The 21,219-nt window shown below is 39.8% G+C and overlaps 1 protein-coding gene across 4 annotated transcripts; it reads right to left on the bottom strand.

Annotated features, from left to right (window-relative positions):
* Window positions 1-464: 464 nt before the first annotated feature.
* Window positions 465-18,004, bottom strand: fbxl4 (F-box and leucine-rich repeat protein 4). 4 transcript variants are annotated; one of them, XM_026293735.1, is made up of 9 exons: window positions 17,866-18,004; window positions 16,002-16,637; window positions 11,637-11,973; window positions 9,611-9,855; window positions 9,273-9,486; window positions 6,912-6,983; window positions 5,338-5,462; window positions 4,839-5,026; window positions 465-3,906 (listed from the first exon to the last, which is right to left on the bottom strand). In XM_026293735.1, exons 2-9 carry the CDS (start codon window positions 16,496-16,498, stop codon window positions 3,743-3,745), a joined length of 1,842 nt encoding a protein of 613 aa, XP_026149520.1. In that variant the 5' UTR covers window positions 16,499-16,637; window positions 17,866-18,004; the 3' UTR covers window positions 465-3,742. The 4 variants fall into 4 exon arrangements, with proteins under 4 accessions (XP_026149520.1, XP_026149521.1, XP_026149519.1 ...); XM_026293736.1 differs by lacking the exon at window positions 17,866-18,004 and adding an exon at window positions 17,637-17,843; XM_026293734.1 differs by lacking the exon at window positions 17,866-18,004 and adding an exon at window positions 17,541-17,637.
* Window positions 18,005-21,219: the final 3,215 nt, after the last annotated feature.

The raw sequence follows: 21,219 nt of genomic DNA, 5'->3' as shown, positions 1-21,219 counted from the left end.
GATGCTGTAAAAACTTGTGGCTGTTCAGAGCCTTTGGGGCAACATTTTTAATTAATATTTAGGTCATATGACTCATAATGCAGAAACATATCACCCAGTGCAGCTGTGTGTTTGTTTTTTACTGTTGTGTATTTGGTTTGAACAACAATGGAAGTTTAATGATACTGATGGAAAAGCTAATCCAGGTTGGAGACAGACAGACATTAACTGTGGTTTTAGTCTCTGTATGGGGTTGATTTGTATAGAAAATGACCATTCTTATTCTATACCAAATAAATGCTGTTGCTCAGTGCACAGTATACATTGTCCATGTTTCCTTGTTTCATCGTAATTTGAGAGGTAATAATCTTAAAATATACTTAAAGTGTGAGGGCCTGTGTATATGTACACAAGCCAAGTGTCATGCTGTCAACACACCCGCTCTATTTAAAATACAAGTCACACTGAAAACAAACAGAAAAATATCAATTTTAACAGAAATACAAATTTAATTGGACAGTGCAGGATTTGGGACTTTTCCATCAAACTCACAATTAGATCAGAAGACTGATATGTGCTGGACATCAGGGCTCCCTGTACCATGACCAGACTGTCCAGTCTGTCCAGGAGAAGGAAAATCAGTAGCATCACAACTATAGTGAGGATTTTATAAAAACTAAGGCCAATAATTTCCCCAACACACGTTCACAAAAAAAAAAAAAAAAAAAAACACATTATAGTATTAGTTTAATTGTTCAGTTACATCTTCTGTAAATGTTATCTTCTCCCATTAAATGTACAATCATTGACTTAGGCGGAGAAATACAATTCCTCAATATTAGTAATTTGACTTTATTTTTGCCCAGAAGATACCTCCAAACATATTTACTCTAAAGAAAAATATCAGAATCAGCATTTAAAGTCTCATCATGGGTAATTAAAGTGTACTGGTAGAATACCAAGAAAAAGTACTGAGTATACGAACTCAAGTGTCCTAAATAGCAGCAACACCACTAACTACAAAGTGAAAACAAAGTGCAAGGGGCAGCTTGTAAAGGCTAACTGCTTTAAAAACTACGTTATTTGAATTTTACATTGTATTCCAGCAGGCATGTAATAAACAATATACAATGCGTAAATAACACAGCTTTGGGGAGCAGATTTCTTTACTGTGTATGGAAGTAGCTAATAATGTCTCCCTGATTCTGTTCTTTCTGCTAAGCAGGTACAGCACTACACTAAGCCAGCTCGATATACTGATATATACAAATCATTCCGCTCTTTGACTATGGGGAAGAAAACAAAACTCTGCACTTCCTGAAATTTACATCACCATTTATGTGTGTATGGATGAGTTTAAATCATTTTTCTTTTCACACCGGGAAGTATAAATAAATATTAAATTGCATAATAATTAACATGGCTGATACATTATATGGCATATAAACTGGTCCATAGTAGTGTGGTATAGTAGAGACTACTGACCAGGTTTCAGTGTATTACTTTGGTTAAAGGGCATAAAAGCAAAGCACTTCACAACAAACTACACCACACAACCATCACGCCACATTCAAACATGAATATAAGGCACAAATATCGACTAATAGCATGTTGCTTAAAAGAAAAATTTCAAGTTTTTTTTTTTTGAAAAAGAAATGCTTTTCAAGCACTTCTGCCACCGTGCAAATGTTGGCTTTATCTACTACAAAAATTAAATAATTAAGAAAAGCAATATATCTTCACTCATACAACAACTGCAACATTCAACAGTGAATAAGCTATGTTTTTTTTTTTTGTTTGTTTTTTTCCTCTCAATTCTGTCTCAGCTAACTTATTTGTGTTATGTGTGGTTGCAGGTAAACTCAGAGCTGATTCGGTCTGTTGTTACTCTGTAAAGATTTCTTTGTGCTGGCTTCTAGGGTAAAATATGTGTTAAAAAACAAAATTAAATAACCCCCTGAGTCTTAGGACAAATACTGTCGTTTTAACATACTAAGAATGCGGCTGAAGTCGAGCAGAAGTGACGTACAGCTTAAAAAGACAAAAGGAAAAGCATGCGACATCATGAACACTATGTGGAACCAGCATCATTCAACCTTCATTTAGCTTTGGAAATAAAACTGTTCAGTCCACATTCCCATCCACATCTAACCTGGCTAACTCACTTAAAATTAAATGGCAAAAAGAATCACCAATAAAATAATGACCTGTATGACCCAAGTAAATACAGCTATCAATGGTTCTCATTACCATTAACATTGGTGTTAAGACATGTTTGCTTTACTTGGGCCATATGAACTGTTCAGAAGTAAACACTGTTTCAACTAAAAAACAGATTTCAACAGAAAATAACGTTCTTTCTTTCAGACAATTTTTCAATTTAAAGGTGGAAAAACTGAAATTAGACATTGAAAATTTTTGAATAGATTGGCTGTTGTCTTACAGGTTTTGAGGCTAGTGGCTAGCTGTGGGTTTCCTCTGCGTACTCTCGCTTCCTCCCACAGTCCAAAACATATAGGCCGATTGGTGACTCTAAATTACCCCACCTCTCAGTATCACCTGGGATTGGTTCCAGATCCACCCTCTACAGGATTATCAGTAAAGATAATGGATGGATGAATGGGTGATTAACCAGTTGGCTAGTGGTTGCAAGAAAATTAATTGCAAACTTTGGGCAGTCACTAGTTTTAGCTTCTCTGATGAGGATTTGCTGCTCTTGTTGTTTTGTTTAACTGCAAATTGTACATCTTTGGGTTTTAGACTGTCGAATGTGTTTATTTTAAATGAGTCTGTCTGATTTGATGCCTTGGGTGTTTTTTCTACCTCTGCACCTATACTGAATGTGTAAATTAAAACAATCTTGTTTCAGTTTGCTTTTTCACACATATGTTTTTGATAAAAACATGTCAGTGAGTCTTAGGTGCAAGTACAGTTGATGGTGTGTGTGTGTGTGTGTGTGTGTGTGTTTTTAACGTGAGATCCAAGCTTGTGATAGTTGCATTGAGATTTGAATTGACACTGTACACAGTGCACAGTGTGAAATAAGGCTGTGTTCACTCTTCTGTTTTCACCTTTAAAGCCTATCAAACCTTTAAACACAACAGCAGCAAGTATGATTTCTTAGAATTAAATCAAATTGAGTTTGTGTTGAGTGATGCAGGCGAAATGACGCTCATGCATTGAAACAGCCAATAATTGCTGCACGCTCTGACAAGGCACTGACCAAGGCCCTGATCTTTAAGTGTAAGTACAGTATGTGACTTCTAAGCCCTACTGCGACTTGTCCAACAAATTTCCAATAACAGTTGTTACATTTTTTGTGCCTTTTTCTTGTCCAACAAGATGTTCAGAGGAGGATTGCTCAGAAAATTTTCTTTGTGTTTCACATCCAGTACCAAGGTATTTTTTTTAGCCTTGTGTTGCTTGGGAATATATAAGTAGTGATTCATATTCCAGGAAAATAAAGCAGCTTTACTGCAATGACCCTGATTTCAAGTATCCAAAAACAACAACAAAATAGTCTCATGTTCTATGTCCTGTGACTAGAAGTCTGCAGTTGTTTGTGTTCAGCCAGTTAATCCTTGCCCACTGCTTTATTTACTGTTTGCTCTAAGCAGACCACGTCTGTAGTACAGACATAGGCAGATCTGCAATCTCCTCCAGCATCTGATCTGACTCTTGTTTGCCCTGGGGCAGTGGTTGCTGGTGAGTACCTTCTTGCTCTTCCTTCCTGTGGACAGTGGACAGCGAGACAGACCTGAGGTCACTGAGTGAAGCTCTTCTTGATCGCCACATTGGGGAAGAGGCCAGACAGCTCTTGGACAACCCGCATGTCTATCTGAGAGCAGAAGGAGACATCCAGAAGGAGAAGATGGGGACATGACTGGAGGAGTTTCTTCAGTGAGGCAGCACTCACCAACCGTGTACCTGAGGAAGATATGTCGCAAAAAATCTAGATAAACAAATCTACAAAAAGCAATTGCATCTGAATAAATTAAATACAAATTCCTCTACAATATGTCGAGTATTACCATAGTATGTACAACTAATATATTATACAGACAGACCCCAGTCTAAAATAACATTTTACGTTTCTTACTTGCTACACAATTTACTTTCAGCATACAGACCAACCCGACTACTGTAGCGCTCCTGTAATAGCCAAAATACCAACACATCAGCATACTGTCCCATAGCCAGCCTGAATAACACTCATCATGCTACTGTGCTGTCAGGCTCATCAACTTATGCAAGTGTAGTGTCAGTGCACAGCAGTCATTGCTGTGGTGGGCTGTTGCAACTTTGCTCAGTAAGCAGTATTTTATTCATGTCAATATTAGGCAGATTATTTGGGTTCCTGCTTGCAGCAAACCTGGGATTTCTTCATTGTTAATTTGGGATTTCACATTGTATACTTTCAACTGTAACTAAATTTGGGCAAAGTATTGTAAGTAATTGTAAGGCAAAAGATAGAAATAATGAATAAGAGCCATTGTCTTCAAATACAAAAATCATTAAAGAAACATAATGCAGGGAAATCAAAATGTTTTCCAGGAACATGCTCTTGTGACCATGCAAAAATATTCTAATGTTTCTCTGACACACTACTTATTCATTGATGTAATGATAGCTAGGTGTGTAAAGACAAGGCAATAGTGTTGGCATGGAGCTATTATACATATGGCAATGTCATCTAGCTGCTGTGGGTCTGTGGCAGTGTTTTATGATCCAGCCAAGTCGCACACTGCAAAGTGTGAAGTTTACATGAAAAACATGCAGTTACCATTAGGGTGGAGGTCATGACCATTATTAACAAATATTTAATAAATGACGAACGTATGTGTGAATTAAGAACTTACCCAGTATGTCCAGAAGTCGCAGAGAGGGGCAGCTGGCAGCCAGCTCCTCTATGTCTGAGTCACAGACGGTGCGATTGGCAGTGAGGAAGAGTTTCTGCAGGCGTGGCAGGCTGCGGGCAAGGTGCTGGAAACATCCAGTGCTGCTCTGTAATGTGGGACACCAGCCCAGGTCCAACTCCTCAAGCATCCTGAACACCCACACACCAAACAGGGAAACCATGTGGTCCACAAATTCACACATTAACTGGAAACAGATTAGTTCTGCTTTGGCTCTGTGATCTGCAAGACTGAGCTGTCTATGATCATAATTTTATTAACTCTATAAAAGCATTCAAAAAACAATAATGTATTGAATTAACAAAGAACAAACAATCACTGATCACTTACACCACAAAGCAGCAGCAGGAAGCACAGACAAAGCAAAGGAATTAAATACTGACTAAAAATGACTTAATTGATGTTCATTCTTCTCACACAGAAGCCAAATATTGCCCCCTACCTGCAGCCAGAGACGAGCTCAGCCAGGCCTCGATCTGTCAGGTTCCTGCAGCGCCACAGGTCCAGCGAGCGGAGTGAGTGACAGCGAGCAGCCAGCATACTGGCCACAACATCATAGTCCTCAATCTGCAGGAGACAAAGGCAGCAGTTAACATCTATTTAGTTTTTTTTTTACAGCATGCACATTAATTGCAGGGTTACAGCCTGTCTGAAGCTACATGGAGGATCTTTGGACATGAAAATGAACCTCCCCAAGTAGTTACAATGTCTGTGTAATGAACGTTATAGGCAGAGCTTATGTGACCTTTGTATCAGCTACCATAGATACCATAAAATACTGTTTTTGTGTCCTACAGTCATAGAGTCCAAATCATTTTCTTTTAAGATGTCACACAGAACTGAGAAAAAGGTGTTGCAAAAAGAATGAAGTAACAAATAAACAGCTATTCCCTCTACCTGTGTGCCTTGTCTATTTGAAACAAACTTTTGAAATGTAGTGATAATAAAAAGCTGATTAGCTGTATCAGCTAGTTTGACTCATATAACGTCACTTCATATAGGAAGAACAAACCACCATCAAAAAAGTCTTTCAAAACCTGATTTGTGTTTGAGGCTGTAACTGTTCTTTGGTGACAGGTAATGTTGGCCATATTTCATTCTTCCATCTAAAGATGAAAGCAAAGAAATGCAATTTAACAGCCAGTGCAGGCGACGTACCAAATGAAATGACAGGATGTAGAACATTTCTCAGCATTACCAGTGAACGGATATTAAAACTTTGCCTGAAAGAGTCAGTGTCGTTATGTAATTCTATTGTCAAGTGTATATGTGTCTTTTTTTTTCTTTTTTTTTTTTACTGATGATGATGCTTAAGTCTTCAGAGCACAAGATAGTAAAGACTGTACTGTAATGCTTCCTCTCATCCATTCTCATCTGTATGACATATCTATCAGCTGGATACAGTCTAGGAAAAACCAGTGAACTTGACTCTCAAAATGTCTCAACAACATTTACTTAAAGGCAGTGAATCTGCTGATGTCCCACTATAATGACCATGAGAGGTAAACATATTTTAATGTGAAACATATATTAATCAAATCTTTAAAAAAAAAAAAAAAATCAGTTCCTTATCAATACTCTTCTTAAATCTTACAGTGTGCGCCATGGACACACTGATCAAAACACCAAGCATGTATTAAATTATAAGTTAAATTACGTTCGATCATTTAGAAATTTTTTGGGGAAGTGAGACATCCAACATGACACGACTGTGTGTTACGTCTTGTCTGAGCCTGTATATATTAGATGCATAGGATGTTATGTTATTGTGTGGCAAAGCGAGATTAAAGACACTTTGAGTCTGGACAATAAAAAGATCATTTCAGTACTGTGCCATGTCAGTTTTGCTGGCCTCATCTATTTTACACTATTATTGCTGCATTACTGATGTCTCCGCTTTCTTTTGGCCCTGCTGCTCTTCAGTAAGGATACATAGAAAATTGTGTAGTTAACAGTTTGTGTTTTATTTACACTTTTTCAGATCTGTCATGTGTGCATTTCTGTGTACATTCTCACCCTCACACAGCTCCCTAGGTTGAGGTGTCTCAGCTCTATGCAGAAAGTCAAGATGCTCAGAATAGCTGTTTGCTGTGGAAACAGTAAAGAGAAGAGACAACACATTGTATTTTGTTAACCTTATCAAAGTTTTATTAAAAAAAGACAAATAAAACTCGGGTTTTTCAAACAGTTTGTGGGATTTGAACCTATGTCATAAAAAAGTAAACAGACAATAATAGACACTAAATAGACCTGTGTTTAAACTAAACTCTAAGAGGTACACATTTACAATACACATTTAAATAACAGTAATGGGCCCAATCATGCCATCCAGAGTTCCTCCTAAGTGATTTCTTGTCAGTTACCTGGTAACACTTACTGTATTTAAGGGAATTTAATATTGCTCAAAAGACTTTTTACATCTCTTCACAGAGTCAGCACAGTGAGGGCAGAGACCTCTCCAGTGGCACTGCAGCTAGGATGGAAATATGGGAATTCAACACTGCAACTGCCAACACACATACCTCAGTGGCAGGAAAAAAGTGTCAGACATGTAAGTGTAAGCCTCTTGTGTGTGTGTGTGTGTACTCAGGTCTGTCGCTGGCATCTTTATAAACACCTCTCTCCAGCGAGCTAGCCATTTAATTAGAGCAGTGACAGGGTAATGACAGCTGAGATGTCAGGGCCTCAAGCAGACACACAGCCCGCTCTGTCTGCCTGGATATAAACAACTTGCAGCATGCTGCCTGGCTCCACCACAGAAATTCTACACTGCCTCCTGCCCACAACGCCACTCTGAAACATGACAAACACTGGAGAAACGCTGAGGTATAACACCAAAACAGAAGATAGTTACTTTACACGTCAGACAGGTCTGAGCCTGAACCTGAACATGAGCAGTACGTGCCTTTAACACCCCCTGAGTTGACTTGGTTCATCTTAAAAAGACAAAAACAGAATAGTCTGCACGGAGCTCAACACTGACAAATGAATGGTTTGTGCTCATTAGTCCTACATCACGGCAGGATTTCTGAAAGTTTTATGTTTTAATACTAAAGATAGCAGGAAGCATTGTGTTATAGTAAAGGGCAATGATAAGAATGAGGACTGACTAGGAAATAATTCAGTTTTTGCACAAAAAGTTAGAAGTCCTTGTTAATATTGCATTTGGTTGCTGCTATAATTTCTTCCTGACACTGAATAATTATTTTGTGGCTTGTGCAATTGGGGCGCAAGTTTTGTGTTCAGGTTTAATTACTATTTACTTTAACTAAAGCCCCCCTCCACTCAAAAGTGTGAGTTGCGTACTGTGCATAATGATGTTTGCCACTAGGAATCAGTGCTGAGGAGGAAAGGTTTCTCCATCCTCAACCTAAAACTCAGCTGAAGGTTTTCTTTATGTACCTGTATGAGTTCATGACACTGTGAATTTGTGAATTTCAGACAAATTATTTTTCCAAGCATAATACATCTTTAAAATAAAGCTCAATCCGTCAACTGGTACAGTGACTATTTACAAACGTCATCCACTGCATTTGATGACATGTAGATAGATTAATTAGCATCTTGTTAATTGGTGGATTATTGAACAGGCCTAGTGGACAAGGCCAATCATAGAGATGACTACAAAACAACTACAAAAAGCTGGAAAACCACATAAACGGTCACACAACAATTACAAAGAAACAGTACCAGTAGAAACTGACACAGAATTAACATAAACCCAGATGTAAAAGACAACGCAAACTGATCACACTGTTGCTCGTGCAGTGGGTGGGGGGGCTACTGTCTCCTAATCCATCCATTCTCGTCACAGTACTGTTCTAAACTGTCAGTGCAGTTTTTGAGACGACTGGTTTCTCTAGTACTCTTGGTTATCAGCTTACACCTCAATTGCAACTGAGGCGATTTATGTAAAATGGATGTACTGACATCTGAGTGACTTAAAAATGCAAAAACAGTTTTCGGAAGAAAAAAAAATCTAATTTGTTCTTATAGGTTCTTTAAAAGTGAGCTGTAATAAAACTCAAGATAAAGAACCACTGAAACTGGTCTGCATCACTGGGCAAGTTTGTGACCTTATGACAAAACAGCACACCAAGAAACCCCCATCTTTTTCTGAATCAGACATCCTACTATAACTTCTTAGTGAGCATTCTCCTCTATATAAATGAATACCAGCAAAAATAAAGGCATGGAGGCAATTTTTCTATGATCACTAAGCAACCTGTATATTCCCAAGGGCAGCCTTTTAGGATACAGAGATATCATTATCCAAGCAAAGCTGACCTGCTCTGTTTGGAAAAGACAGATGTAAGTTCACAGTTGAATATCTCATTTTGATTGTGGTTACCCAGATACACTGTTCACCATGCCTACCTCTATCTTTGTCCGGTAGAGCACAAGCCTGCGGAGGTGCGTTAATTTGGAGATGTGAATGAAGGCCTGTGGGTGCAGGCGGTCACAGGAGGACAGGTTGAGCTCCTGCAGCCCTGGACATGTTTGGGAGATGACCTCCAGACAGGCCTCATTCAGAAAGTGGCAGCATGACAGCTCCAAACAGACCAGACTGAGACCACAGGCCTTCATAAAACTGGGGAGGGAAATGGGTATGAGGGGGAAAACAAGAAAGAAAATTAATAACAAATTAGCAAATCTCCTAGTCTTCCAAGGTTATTTTCAATTTTCTAGCACTTGTGGCCCACTGCTAGTCTGACCTGCTGAAACCACTCAGAGTGAAAGCTCCACGGTTGCCAGTCCAGGACAGGTTGAGCCTCTGGAGGAGGGTGCAGCGGCTCTGCAGGTGTCCCAGAGAGTCGTCACTCAGCCGGGCCCAGTAGGGCTGCAGACTCAGCTGGGTGTACTGCAGTGGGTCGCAGCAGTGCTGGTGCAGCAGCTTACAGCTCTGGGCCAGACGGCAGAGGTCTGGCAGGGTCAGGTGGCTCAGTATCAGCTGGATGAGCTGTGGACAGAAGATGAGGACAGGGGTTAGGACAGGAGAGGAGAAAGCAAAGGATAAAACATTGGGGAAGGAAATGAGGCAAAAAAAAAAAAAAGAAACAAAAACAACAAAACATTAGACCTTTAGATCTGATAAGAGAACAGAGTGGAAAGCAAAGTATAATACAGAAAATTAGACTAGAACCTAATAGAAAAAAACAGAATAGAGTAGAGAATGCTAATTGCATCTACATAGTGGTTATCTGGGAACACAAAGTACTGATAGCTGGATCAGTAGTGAGGTGAGCCAGCTTGTTTTGCATTGTGTTCGCGTGCCTCTCAAAGAGAAAGACTGTGACCGAGTGTGTGTGTGTGTGTGTGTGTGTGTTGCAGTGAATTAACAATACACAGTGTTCAAGCGGGTATCAGCTGACAGATAATAGCTATATTGTGTTTCTGAAACAAACACAGGACGGTTGTGAAGACTGCTGTTAATGGCAGCGGTTTGGAGAAGAGATAAGAGAATGAATATCAAGAGTGCTGCCGGTGTTTTGAAGCCGTCCTCACACAACATGATACACCTTGTATGGCATGAAAATGACTGTGTGTCCGTGAGCGTGAGCAAGATCAAGTGTCACAATGGCTCAACAATGTTCATGTGTTTTTGCAAAATACATACTAAATACAGGGAACAGATACATATGGTGATATTAGAACTAGCTGCTATTAATGACCTTGCATCATTATTAGCAGTTGCTTTATACAAATCATTCGGAGAAGACAAAAAACACTGTGATTATATGAATTAGTTTAAGGGGAAAATGTAGCAAACTTGAATTTTCTATTTCTAGTTCTCTTTATCAGGAAATTAAATGCAAGTGTGCTACAGTGCATTAGTTTTGAAAAAGTCAATTAATCCATTAATTAATTTAAAATCCTTTATAATGCAAAAGTGCTAAGCAATCTCTTGTTTCTGTCTTAAAAGGGAGGATTTGCAGCATTTGTCTGCAATATAAACATCATTATTGTATTATTATAAAAGGAATATGCTTGAGTTTTGGACTGCTGGTCAGAAAAACAAATACCGGTAATTTGAAGTTTTTTCTTTGAGCTCCAGGAACTCATTATGGGGATTACTATTTAATCACATTAAACAGAGTAAAAGATAAATAAAAAAATAAACCAATAGACTGATTGATATATTAGTGTCAACCCTATAGTGCTCAAAGAAATAGCATCTTAACATGCGAACTGACAATGCAAAACTCTATACGTGCCCATCAGCTTTTCTGGGAATAGCAGAGACCTCTACAAGAAGTTCCCAATTTGGTTGTTCTTTGGTTGTTCTTGTACCTGCACGCAAATGACACAGTGCACATTCCTGCCACAGTATTCCACTGATCTACAGGTGGCAGTAATGTGACAAGAAATGTAACAAAGCACAAAAAAAGGTAGGGACTAAGACTGTAAACTGGTAAACACAGATACGGACAATAGAGGATTTTAAAATCTGCCTTGTTGCATTGTTTTATAAAGAAGCCGATGCTGACAATACATTTGTTAGGCCTCAAGAATACACCATGTGTGTGGGTGGGAAACTCACTGTAGGCAGAACCTTTGTTTGTTTACAAGAAAACTCCACAGGGCACCTTTAATAAATGAGTTTTTAATGAAAATGATGCATTAAATGTAGTGTTATATTGGTAGTAGTCATAAATATTGCTATCCCTACCAATATTCCTTTGAGGATTTGTAGACTCCAGACTGATTAGACAAAAATATATTTTTCTGCTCTGTAATCACCTCATACGGCAGTTTGTCGAAATAGCCATTGCCTGTCCTCTGGTGCTTTCTGTCTCCTCCTTGCCTGAAAGGACCTCCCATGTCAGACAACTCGTCCTCACTGTCACTCAGGTCACTAATGTCAATGACTGGCATCTTGTACAGGGCCAGCATGGGCTTCTCTTTTACCCCGCGCAGGATAACAGCATCCAGTTCAGTGTAGTAGTCCAGCAGAGAGCTGTTGATCTCCAGACGGAGCAGGTTGGTGGGGAAGCTGATGTGCTTAATGTTGGGGGAAAACTGGCGTGCCTGGGGTGTCAGCACCTTAGTGGGCTCCCCTGACCACAGCACCTCCCACCTGGAAAAGAGAAATCTTCCCATGAGTTTGATTGTAAAGCCACACAATCATTCCTTAACGTAGACAGAGGAAAGGGATGAAGGATGGGGGACGCCAGGTTTGTCATGAAGGATATGAAAGGGAGACCTTCGATTCCTTTGTTTTTTTCTCTGAAAACACGGCCATAGCACTATTAATCTGTGGGCTCCAAATTAACTGTAGATTGATAAAAAAAACAGTGACTCAAAAAGGACTGTTGTCCCCTTCAAAAATAGACTGTGAAAATTTGATTAATTTTATTCAACTGTTAAAGGTCCTAGTATGTTTATTTTGACACTGGTAACAAAGGAGGCAAAAAGGTATATTGCTGTTAAAGACATTACAAATGATGCCTGATCATGGCAGACCATCTGACTAAGAATGAGTGGCTGATCACATCTGAAAATGAGTTTGAATGAGGGTGTATTCTTATTCACTGTCCCCAGACTGTTGTGCTGGTTAACAATTTTAACCACCCAGTTTGACTGTTGTCTTACTATTGAATAGGCGTTTTTCAACGTACGTCAGTAGGTCCCTGCTCACCTACTGGAACTTACTGAACCTACTTACTGAATCTACTGGTAGGTCCAGTAGGTCGTCTTTATCCCATACATCTTCACTGTCGTCATTACGTACATTATGTAAGTTACGTCACTAAGTTTAAGCACAACAAATACTAAGTTATATTTTGGCATTAAAACCTCTTGGTTAGGTTTAGGAAATAAAACATAGCAGTTAGGATTAGGAAACAAAACGTCTCAGGTTTAGGAAATAAAACATTAGCAACTGACATTGCTAATGGTAATGCTGTATGTGTTTTGTTTTTTTGTTCATTTTATTTCCTAAAGCTTAGCATTAGCAATGTTAGTTGCTAATACTAATCGCCATTGACTCGCAGTGTCTCCGGTAGGTGTAGTAAGCTCCTACGGACCTATCTATAAATTCAATTACATTTATTTGTATAGTACTAAATCACAATACAAATCATCTCAAGGCACTTCACAAAAAAACCCAACAAATCCCTTATGAACAAGCACTTGGCGACAGTGGAGAGGAAAAACTCCCTTTGACGGAAGAAAAAACCTCCAGCAGAACGGGGCTGAGTTTCGGCAGCCATCTGCCTCGACCGGTTGGGGTGAGTGGATAGAGGAGACTGACTGATGTATGCTGATAAATGCTGATAACACCTATTCAATAGTAAGACGACAGTCAAATCAGCTGATTTCAACAGACACAATGTTTCAAAAATACATCAAGGTTTTTCATCTTTAATTTTCTAATTCACACAATAAACTTGAGTTTATTAAAAATGACGTATCTATTCCACAATCATTACTGCAAGTTGTACAACAAAAAGAGATAATATTACTAATCATTTATTTGGTACACGTCCAAAAATGTATTAAAATATACTTCCTTTCTTATATAAAAAAAATGAACGATGACTGCTCACTGTACACTGATTTTGAACTACATTACAGGGAAATTAACCCTCTACAGCACAGCGTTGCCCTTGGGCAACAGAAAGTTTTTTCTAAGCCCCATGTCCAGTACATGTAAACTTAAATGATGCCAGCCTATCAGAGTGTTTTAAAAAGTATCAAATTTCTGCACAAAACTAGCTTTAAATGCAATATTATTTTTATTCCTATTGAATTTTACTTCTTTTAAGACATTTTGACAGAAAAATGGACATAAGATTGTTCTATAGGACACAGCAGCAGCAGCAGCAGAATGTTAGGGAAATCCCATCTGACAGTGAGGACAGTGACATAGACAGTAAGGACAGTGACGAAGAGTGGAGTGGAGAGAAAGGTTTGAACAGAACAGACAAATAGGGTTTTAATTTCATAAAGCAGACAGCTTAAGTGTAGTTGTTCTGGTTGTATTTTCATTAGCACTGAGAGCTTACTTTTTAATATATACTTTTTATAGACACTCAAGATACCAGTGACAGTGAAGATGAACAAGAAGATGACAATGACAATCCACCTGAAGATGACAGCAGTTGTTCCAAAACCCCTCGATGGAAAACGTTACAGCACAGCCGTGCAAGTACAGCCTGAATGGTTACATACTGCTCCATCAGCCAGTGAAATTCTGCCTCCATACCAGTATTTTAAAGCTCTTCTCTGACGACATCCTCGAGCTGATTGTTCATGAGTCAAACCTGTACAGCATCCAGTGCGATCCCTGCAAAACTGTTTAACCTTACTGTTCAAGAACTTGAACAGTTCTTGGGCACTGTGCTGTACATGTTACTATTTGGTCTTCCTACCACCCGCATGTTCTGGACCCACAATAGCCACATTTCACATGTTGCTGATGTGATGCCACTTGCGTGGTAGAAGGCCATCAAAAAATTTCTCCATTTCAGCAACAACAGTTGCCAGCCCACAAGAGATATGGGTGACTATGATGAGCTGTACAAGATTCGGCTTCTCCTAAATCACATCCTCATGAAGCTGAAACTGCTTCCTATGCAAGAGACATTGTGTGTGGATTAGCAAATGGTGCCATTTAAGGGCAAGAGCAAATTCAAGCAGTACCTACCCAGTAAACCAAGAAAATGGGGTTTCAAAATATTAGTCCTTGCTGGATCAGATGGTGTTCCACACAATTTTGAAGTTTACACTGGGAAAGCTGTCCATCCACAGAAGCTTCCAGATGTAGGGGCAAGTGGCAATGTGGTACTGCAGCATGCAGAGCCAATACCAAAGAACAAAATTTCAAGCTTTTCTTTGACAATTGGTTTAGCTCAGTCCATCTGATGCTTGCACTGTCCCTGCAAGGCATTCGCTGTCTTGGTACAGTGCACTCTAATCGCTTGCCAGGCAGTTCCATGATGTCAGATGCTGATTTGAAAATATGTGCTCGTGAATCCTTCCAGGAAAAAACTGCCAATGTTGGAGATACGCAGCTGCATGCAGTAAAATAGTATGACAACAGGTCAGTCAACCTCCTCAGTAGCTACGTAGGTGCTCACCCTGTCTCTCATGTGCACAGATGGGACAGAAGCCAAAAGAGAACGATCAAGGTCCCATGTCCGGCTGCTGTATCCACATACAATCAGCACATGGGCGGTGTTGACTTTCTGGATTCACCGATTGCACTGTATAGCATCAACATCAGGTCAAAAAAGTGGTACCACCGCCTTGTCTTTCATTTGATAGACATGGCAATGGTGACATGTAGGCTGATCTACAGACGGGACTGCCCTGAGAATGGGATGACAAAAAGTGACCACATGCGCTTGTATGTCTTCAAATCCTAAATTGCAGAAAGTCTGTGCAAATCCAAAAAAGAAAGCAAGAAGAGAGAGTGAAGCAGTGGTGAGATTCCCAACAGTATGCGGAGAAGAGGAAGAAGCAGGGACCCACGGCTCCCATTCCAAATCAGGATGTCCGCTTGGACATACATCACACTGGCCAACAGTGTGTGACAACAAGGGAAGATACAGGGTTCCTGGGTGTACAGTAACACCAAAAGTGATGTGTATTAAGTGTAATATGCACCTCTGTTTCACAGCACAGAAGAACTGTTTTGTGAAGTTTCACAGAGTGACAGCAATGTCTCACAACATAAGAATAAATATGACATGACAATGGACAATACAAACTTAAACCTGTCTCAAGTCATATATGTAAAAATATGTTTGAAAGTGTTTAAAAAGTGTTTTTCAATTTTTTGTTTCATAATTTCTTGACATTTTTGGAAGATTGTCTGTTTTTATTGCTCTCTAACATTTGAAACATAAAAAATTAGTTTTAGCAATAAAATGGCCCATAGTTAATCAGTAAATGATGTTGAAAAATTTTTAACATGTACCATCAAAATGTGTGCAGTAGAGGGTTAATATTTAGAGGGTTTATTTATTTCGAAAGTCTAGAGGCCTGGGATCTACCTCAAAATTATGGTCACTTGCTGGTTTTTAATGATTTTCTTAGTAGTGTTAATTAACTTAACATCTTATTGGAGCGCTACGAATGAGTGACAATGACTGCTGTTACCTGATATCAGTGGGTGGGCTCTGGGAGAAGGGATTGTGGGAGCAGGCCAGGATCTGGACAATGGCTCCAGGATAATATGTCTCGAGCACCTCCACAGCTGTAGGGTAGACAGGTTCCTCAAAGCCCAACTCAATATAATCCTGGCTGTAGAAACCTTTAGGTGTGCGGCGGAAAGGTGGTGGAGCACTGACACACTGTTCCCACCATGTTCCATAAGCTCTGAATACAGCTGTCTGGGTGAAGTCCCCTGAGCTGGGGTACACATTGGGAACCCCAGCAAGGTTCCACATGGTGTAGGACATACTATTCTCACTGCCATAGTGGGAGCTGAAGTCCAGAACCTCCTTGGCATACTGCTCTACCTCCACACTGACTGGCAACACTGCCCGCTGGCCTGACTCCACAGCACGCCGACTGGTCAGAGCCTCACCTCGAGTCCCACTCCTGGAGCGCCGCCGCAGACAGATATAATAAAACATGCTCAACAGGGTTAACATAGGGAACTCTGGGAGTGACAGGGAAAGTAGGGAGAAAGGGAGGCTAGAGGGAGGAAGGGCCTCCACCTACTGCAAACACACTGGCTCAAGGGCAGGAGATGTACAAAGCACAGGCTAGGGGTCCAGCTGCATGCATGACCTGTAGGTTAGGCAGAGACATACAAGAATGAGAACAGCAACACAGCAGGTCCAAGACTCCTCAGAATACAGGTCCTGCAGGAAATTATCTCAACTTTAATTTTAACTGAATGCAAATAAAAGTTTTCCCAAAAGCTTTCCAAAATAAAATGAGTATTGTCAGCTCCTTGTGTACTTTGAACACTGGAAACACATCAGGCTTTCAAACTTTTAAAGGACAATAACCTTTCAAAGGACAAAGGTTTATGGATTGTTAAAGTAAATCTTGCTGATGAGAGGACTCTGATTGTTTACATCATTTATGATTAATTTATGAACCTGCCACAGGTGTGATATGGTCTGACTTGGAGAACACACCTGGTATTGATCACGGAGACTAGCTACAGCTGCTAATGTAACTCACTGTAAAGGGACAGCAGCGAGGACAATGTAAACACAAGAACAGGCCGATCAGCAACACCAGTGTTTTAAATAAGTCAGCAGACCAACATCAGGGGACAATTAAATGCAGCTTGCCGGTCACTTCAAATGCTGACAGACCTTTAGCAGGAGCGTTTCCTAAACACAACTTTTTAGCTATAGCTAAGCTCTAGCGTTAATATTATACAGTGTAACAAACAGCACATAGTTATCCAGGCTAACGCCGGTCCTTTACTGGTGATAACGTTACTGAGACATGGCTAATTTTAAAGGTGTTTTTGCCGCCACCCAAAAACCGTCGCTTTCTGAAGACCCCAGGTTAACTCGAGTCTTTACCAGAAAGGTAAAACAGCTGGTAGTAAGCCCGTTAGCCAGTTAGCCAGTTAGCCCACAGGCAGCACGGGCTGTCAAAACACCAGGCAGCGTCTCCAGCTAGCTATGACAAAGCTACAAACAAAGCGGACGGGACATGAACTACATTTACAGTAACCGTAGATCGATATATCCATTCATGAGGAGCAATCCTGCTTTTCCTCCGACCAGTTTGTTAGCACCACAAAAACACACTCCTGCCGTTTACCTTGTGATGCCTTCCGGAACACCCGGACAATACTAAACGCAATGAGTGCACAGTCTAATCAGCCCCGTAGACTGGAAAACAGTGTGGGGAATATCTGACCTTTCTTGCAGGTTCTGGTTGAAACGCTATGTTTACGGACCAGAGTGGACCATAGTCAGCAAAGGAAAATAAAGCGATACGTTATGTTCGTGTATTTCTCGCAGCATAACTGCCTCAATGCCATACAAACCAGATGGACGTCGCATGGTTTCTCAAACATAACGACAGAGGACAATGATAACGTCGTCATCTTGGGGAGAGTTTCACTTAAGATAAGGGTTTATGGGGATAGGATAAGACGTGGACCTCGAAATATTTCCGTAGGAACATCAAACGTCCCATCAGTTCCGTCTATGAAGGAATCAACATCCGGTCAGATGTGCAAAGGGTCATGGGAATAGATACATACAAAAAAGACGTGCTACAGTTCTTGTTTTACCATACAACAATTGTTAAAGACATGTTGGTATATGTCAGACACATACATTGATAATATTTGTCATTGATCCTTATTCAACCAAGATGCAACAACAAATGGCAATTTTTAAAATAGACCTCCAGATAACATGTGTAGCATTATGTGTTTCACACATAGCATTATGCATTATGTGTTTTTATTCATTCGAATCTCTCTCTCTCTCTCTCTATATATATATATATATATATACACACACTCGAATTATATAGATATATATATATATAGATAGATAGAGAGAGAGAGAGAGATTTAAGTTAAACCTACAACAAGACAGCACTATATATTTATATATGAGAGACTCAGCACTAAGGGTCACCGAAGGAGTAATAGCAGCAGATTGTGGTTCTCTGATTCTCTGATTGGTTCACTGAGCTCACCTCATTCACATCTAGAGCAAGGCTGTTTTTGGCCTCTGCACCATCCATCACATCTGCTGGCTCCTTTTTGGAGTTTAGGGTGCCTGACATTACCATGTCAGGCACACAGATCTCTCCTGCTGCAACATTAAAAATGACAGTGCCATTTGGAAAATGAACAGCAACATAGATCATAAGTAGGTTCAGATGGACATTATGTCATTGTAGGTCATTAAGTCTTGTTTGGTAAGATTGAGCTCAATCACCTACAGATGTAGGTTTTCATAGTTTATTCGTGAATAATGCATGGTTGGTAATATATCCAACAATGACTACAGACAGTTTGGTGAAGCTAAGGAAGCAAAGTTTTCAGAAATTAGAGCTTTTTTATTTTTCTGATTACTGAATTCTAATTAAAGTGAGAAGAGAATTTAATTGGATTTTTATTTCCGGCCTTGAGGCTATAAGACTAAAAACTAAATCTGACAGTGTGTAAAGGAGCATGAGCTTAAAACTGAGGGAATATGTATAATAATACTAACATTGCCAGTACAAGAACAGCAATATAGCTACAAGATTGCAGCATCCTTATTGCCTTTCTTTTCCATAAGTTCTGGTGAAGGTTTTCAAAATGATGCAGACAACAGACTGATATTAGCAGATTTCTCTCTGTGTTATACACAGACACACATAGACACACACACACACACACACACACACCAGCCTGTATCTCCTGATAATTAAGAACCTAATGGAACCTGTATATAACGGTGGTCACATTTTGGCTGGCATTTGCATAGATGAATGACTTGTCCAGTCTGCAGTGCACCGAGGCTCTACGGTCAAAACCAAAAGAGCTGAGTGTCTCCACAGACATGCTGGGCAACCAATCACAAATCCAGTTCTCATTAGCAGGCATCCATTGTGGGTGACAAGAGGAGATAATTACCTTTGACTAAAAGAGCTTTTGCTCCCTTTCTCTCAATTGCACCAGTGCTTGGTTGATCATAGAGAGTGTGGACCACTTTAGACATAAAACATACACCCAGCGTGACTAAATTGGTCTCTTTTTGATAGGGGATATGTCTATGGCTTACAAGATGTTGTATAGTCTAATAGTTCTTAAATATTTTGAATAATCACTGACATCATTATCTACTGTGTGGACAGGTTTATATAAAAATTGGCCTCACAGCATGGCATGTTTCTTAGCAATCCCTGTACCAGTTTCTCATCATTTTGTTATGATTGATCTCTGTCTGAAACAACGCTCACACAGCTAAAACTGTAGCACAGAACCACATCAGAGAAAAGGACACACATACACACACACATACGCACACACACACAAACAGCACCCATCCAGATTTAGAGTTAACAAGATAGGATGATGCGGATGGGGGGCTAGTGGGCATGCTCAGTGATTGACAGGCCCGGCCGCTGTCAGCTCCTCCAGGCAGGCATCAGCGAGCAGCAGTCCTGCTACTGTCAGAGCTCTGTTCTGGTCCACTGTGCCATGCATACATATGCACATGGCCGAGCACACACAAATGCAAATGGGGATGAACACACACAGAAACACATACACATATACATGTGTACGCACACACACACACACACTTTCTTTTTCTCTGTCACTCACGCACACATTCATGAACTCACACACTTTCTGTCCTTCTGTTATGCCCCAGCTGTCAAAAGCCAGTAAAGTAACAAGTCGGCTGCTCTCCTCCCTTTTTGCATAGAGACACAGAAGCTGGTTATTGGTTGTCTGAAACAGTATATGTATGCTTGCCTCCCAGCTGCAGCATGGTCAGCCCATGTGGAGAAAAGTCTCATGAGGTTTTGACAATATTCAAAATGCCTGTCTTCTTTAGAGGCGGTGATAGGCAACCTTGCACTATAGCTAACCTCCTATTATGCTGCATTTCTCTGGAAAAAATACAGCATTTCTCTGGAAAAAATACAAGTAATGCAGCAGTGCATTGTATGTTATTGCCCTAGTTTATGCACTGTGGGACTGAGCCTACACCAAGTAGTTGTGGACACTGTTGGTTTATAAATGGCTCTTGCATATCAACAATGCAAAACCTGCATGGGCAGGTAAAGTGTAAAGTATCAGAGAGCAGAGATGGCACAGGAGGTGGGTGATAATCGGTCAGCAAAAGGGACAGTGAAACTTTAAAGGGCGAACAAGCAAAGTATGAAAATAAAGATTCATTCCCCCACTGACAGACCTACACTGCTTAGAGCTACACCACTCAAGTTTATGACACTATAATGACAAAAATAATCATTCTAAAGGAAACCTGACTTTTACCATTAATGGTTTATTTTAGTGCCTCTTTTTTGCATTTATGCACAATATATATATAAAATAATAAGTGTGTTTATCTTTACATTTAAGGAAATATTTACTAATTCATCAAGAATCATAGCTCCTCATATACAGCATCTATAATATATTCACAATTTACAATAAATGTACAACAGATGTAATTATCTAAACTATTAAGCTTTTATTGGCTGTATTTATTAATATTTAATAATATAGTTTATGTATAAATAACTCTTCAATCTACCCTGAGTGCTGATTTAATCCATTCATAAAGGTAATAAGTTATGACTTAAATTTCTGAATTAAACTGTCTATTAACAATATGTACATGTGCATGAGCAACTCATAATTGCTTTATAACGCAATGGGAAG

Source organism: Mastacembelus armatus, chromosome 16 (genome assembly GCF_900324485.2).
Source record: "Mastacembelus armatus chromosome 16, fMasArm1.2, whole genome shotgun sequence".
NCBI classification, from domain to species: Eukaryota; Metazoa; Chordata; class Actinopteri; order Synbranchiformes; family Mastacembelidae; genus Mastacembelus; species Mastacembelus armatus.
The sequence above is the reverse complement of the archived record's forward strand: the minus strand, read 5'-3'. Positions and strand labels throughout refer to the sequence as shown.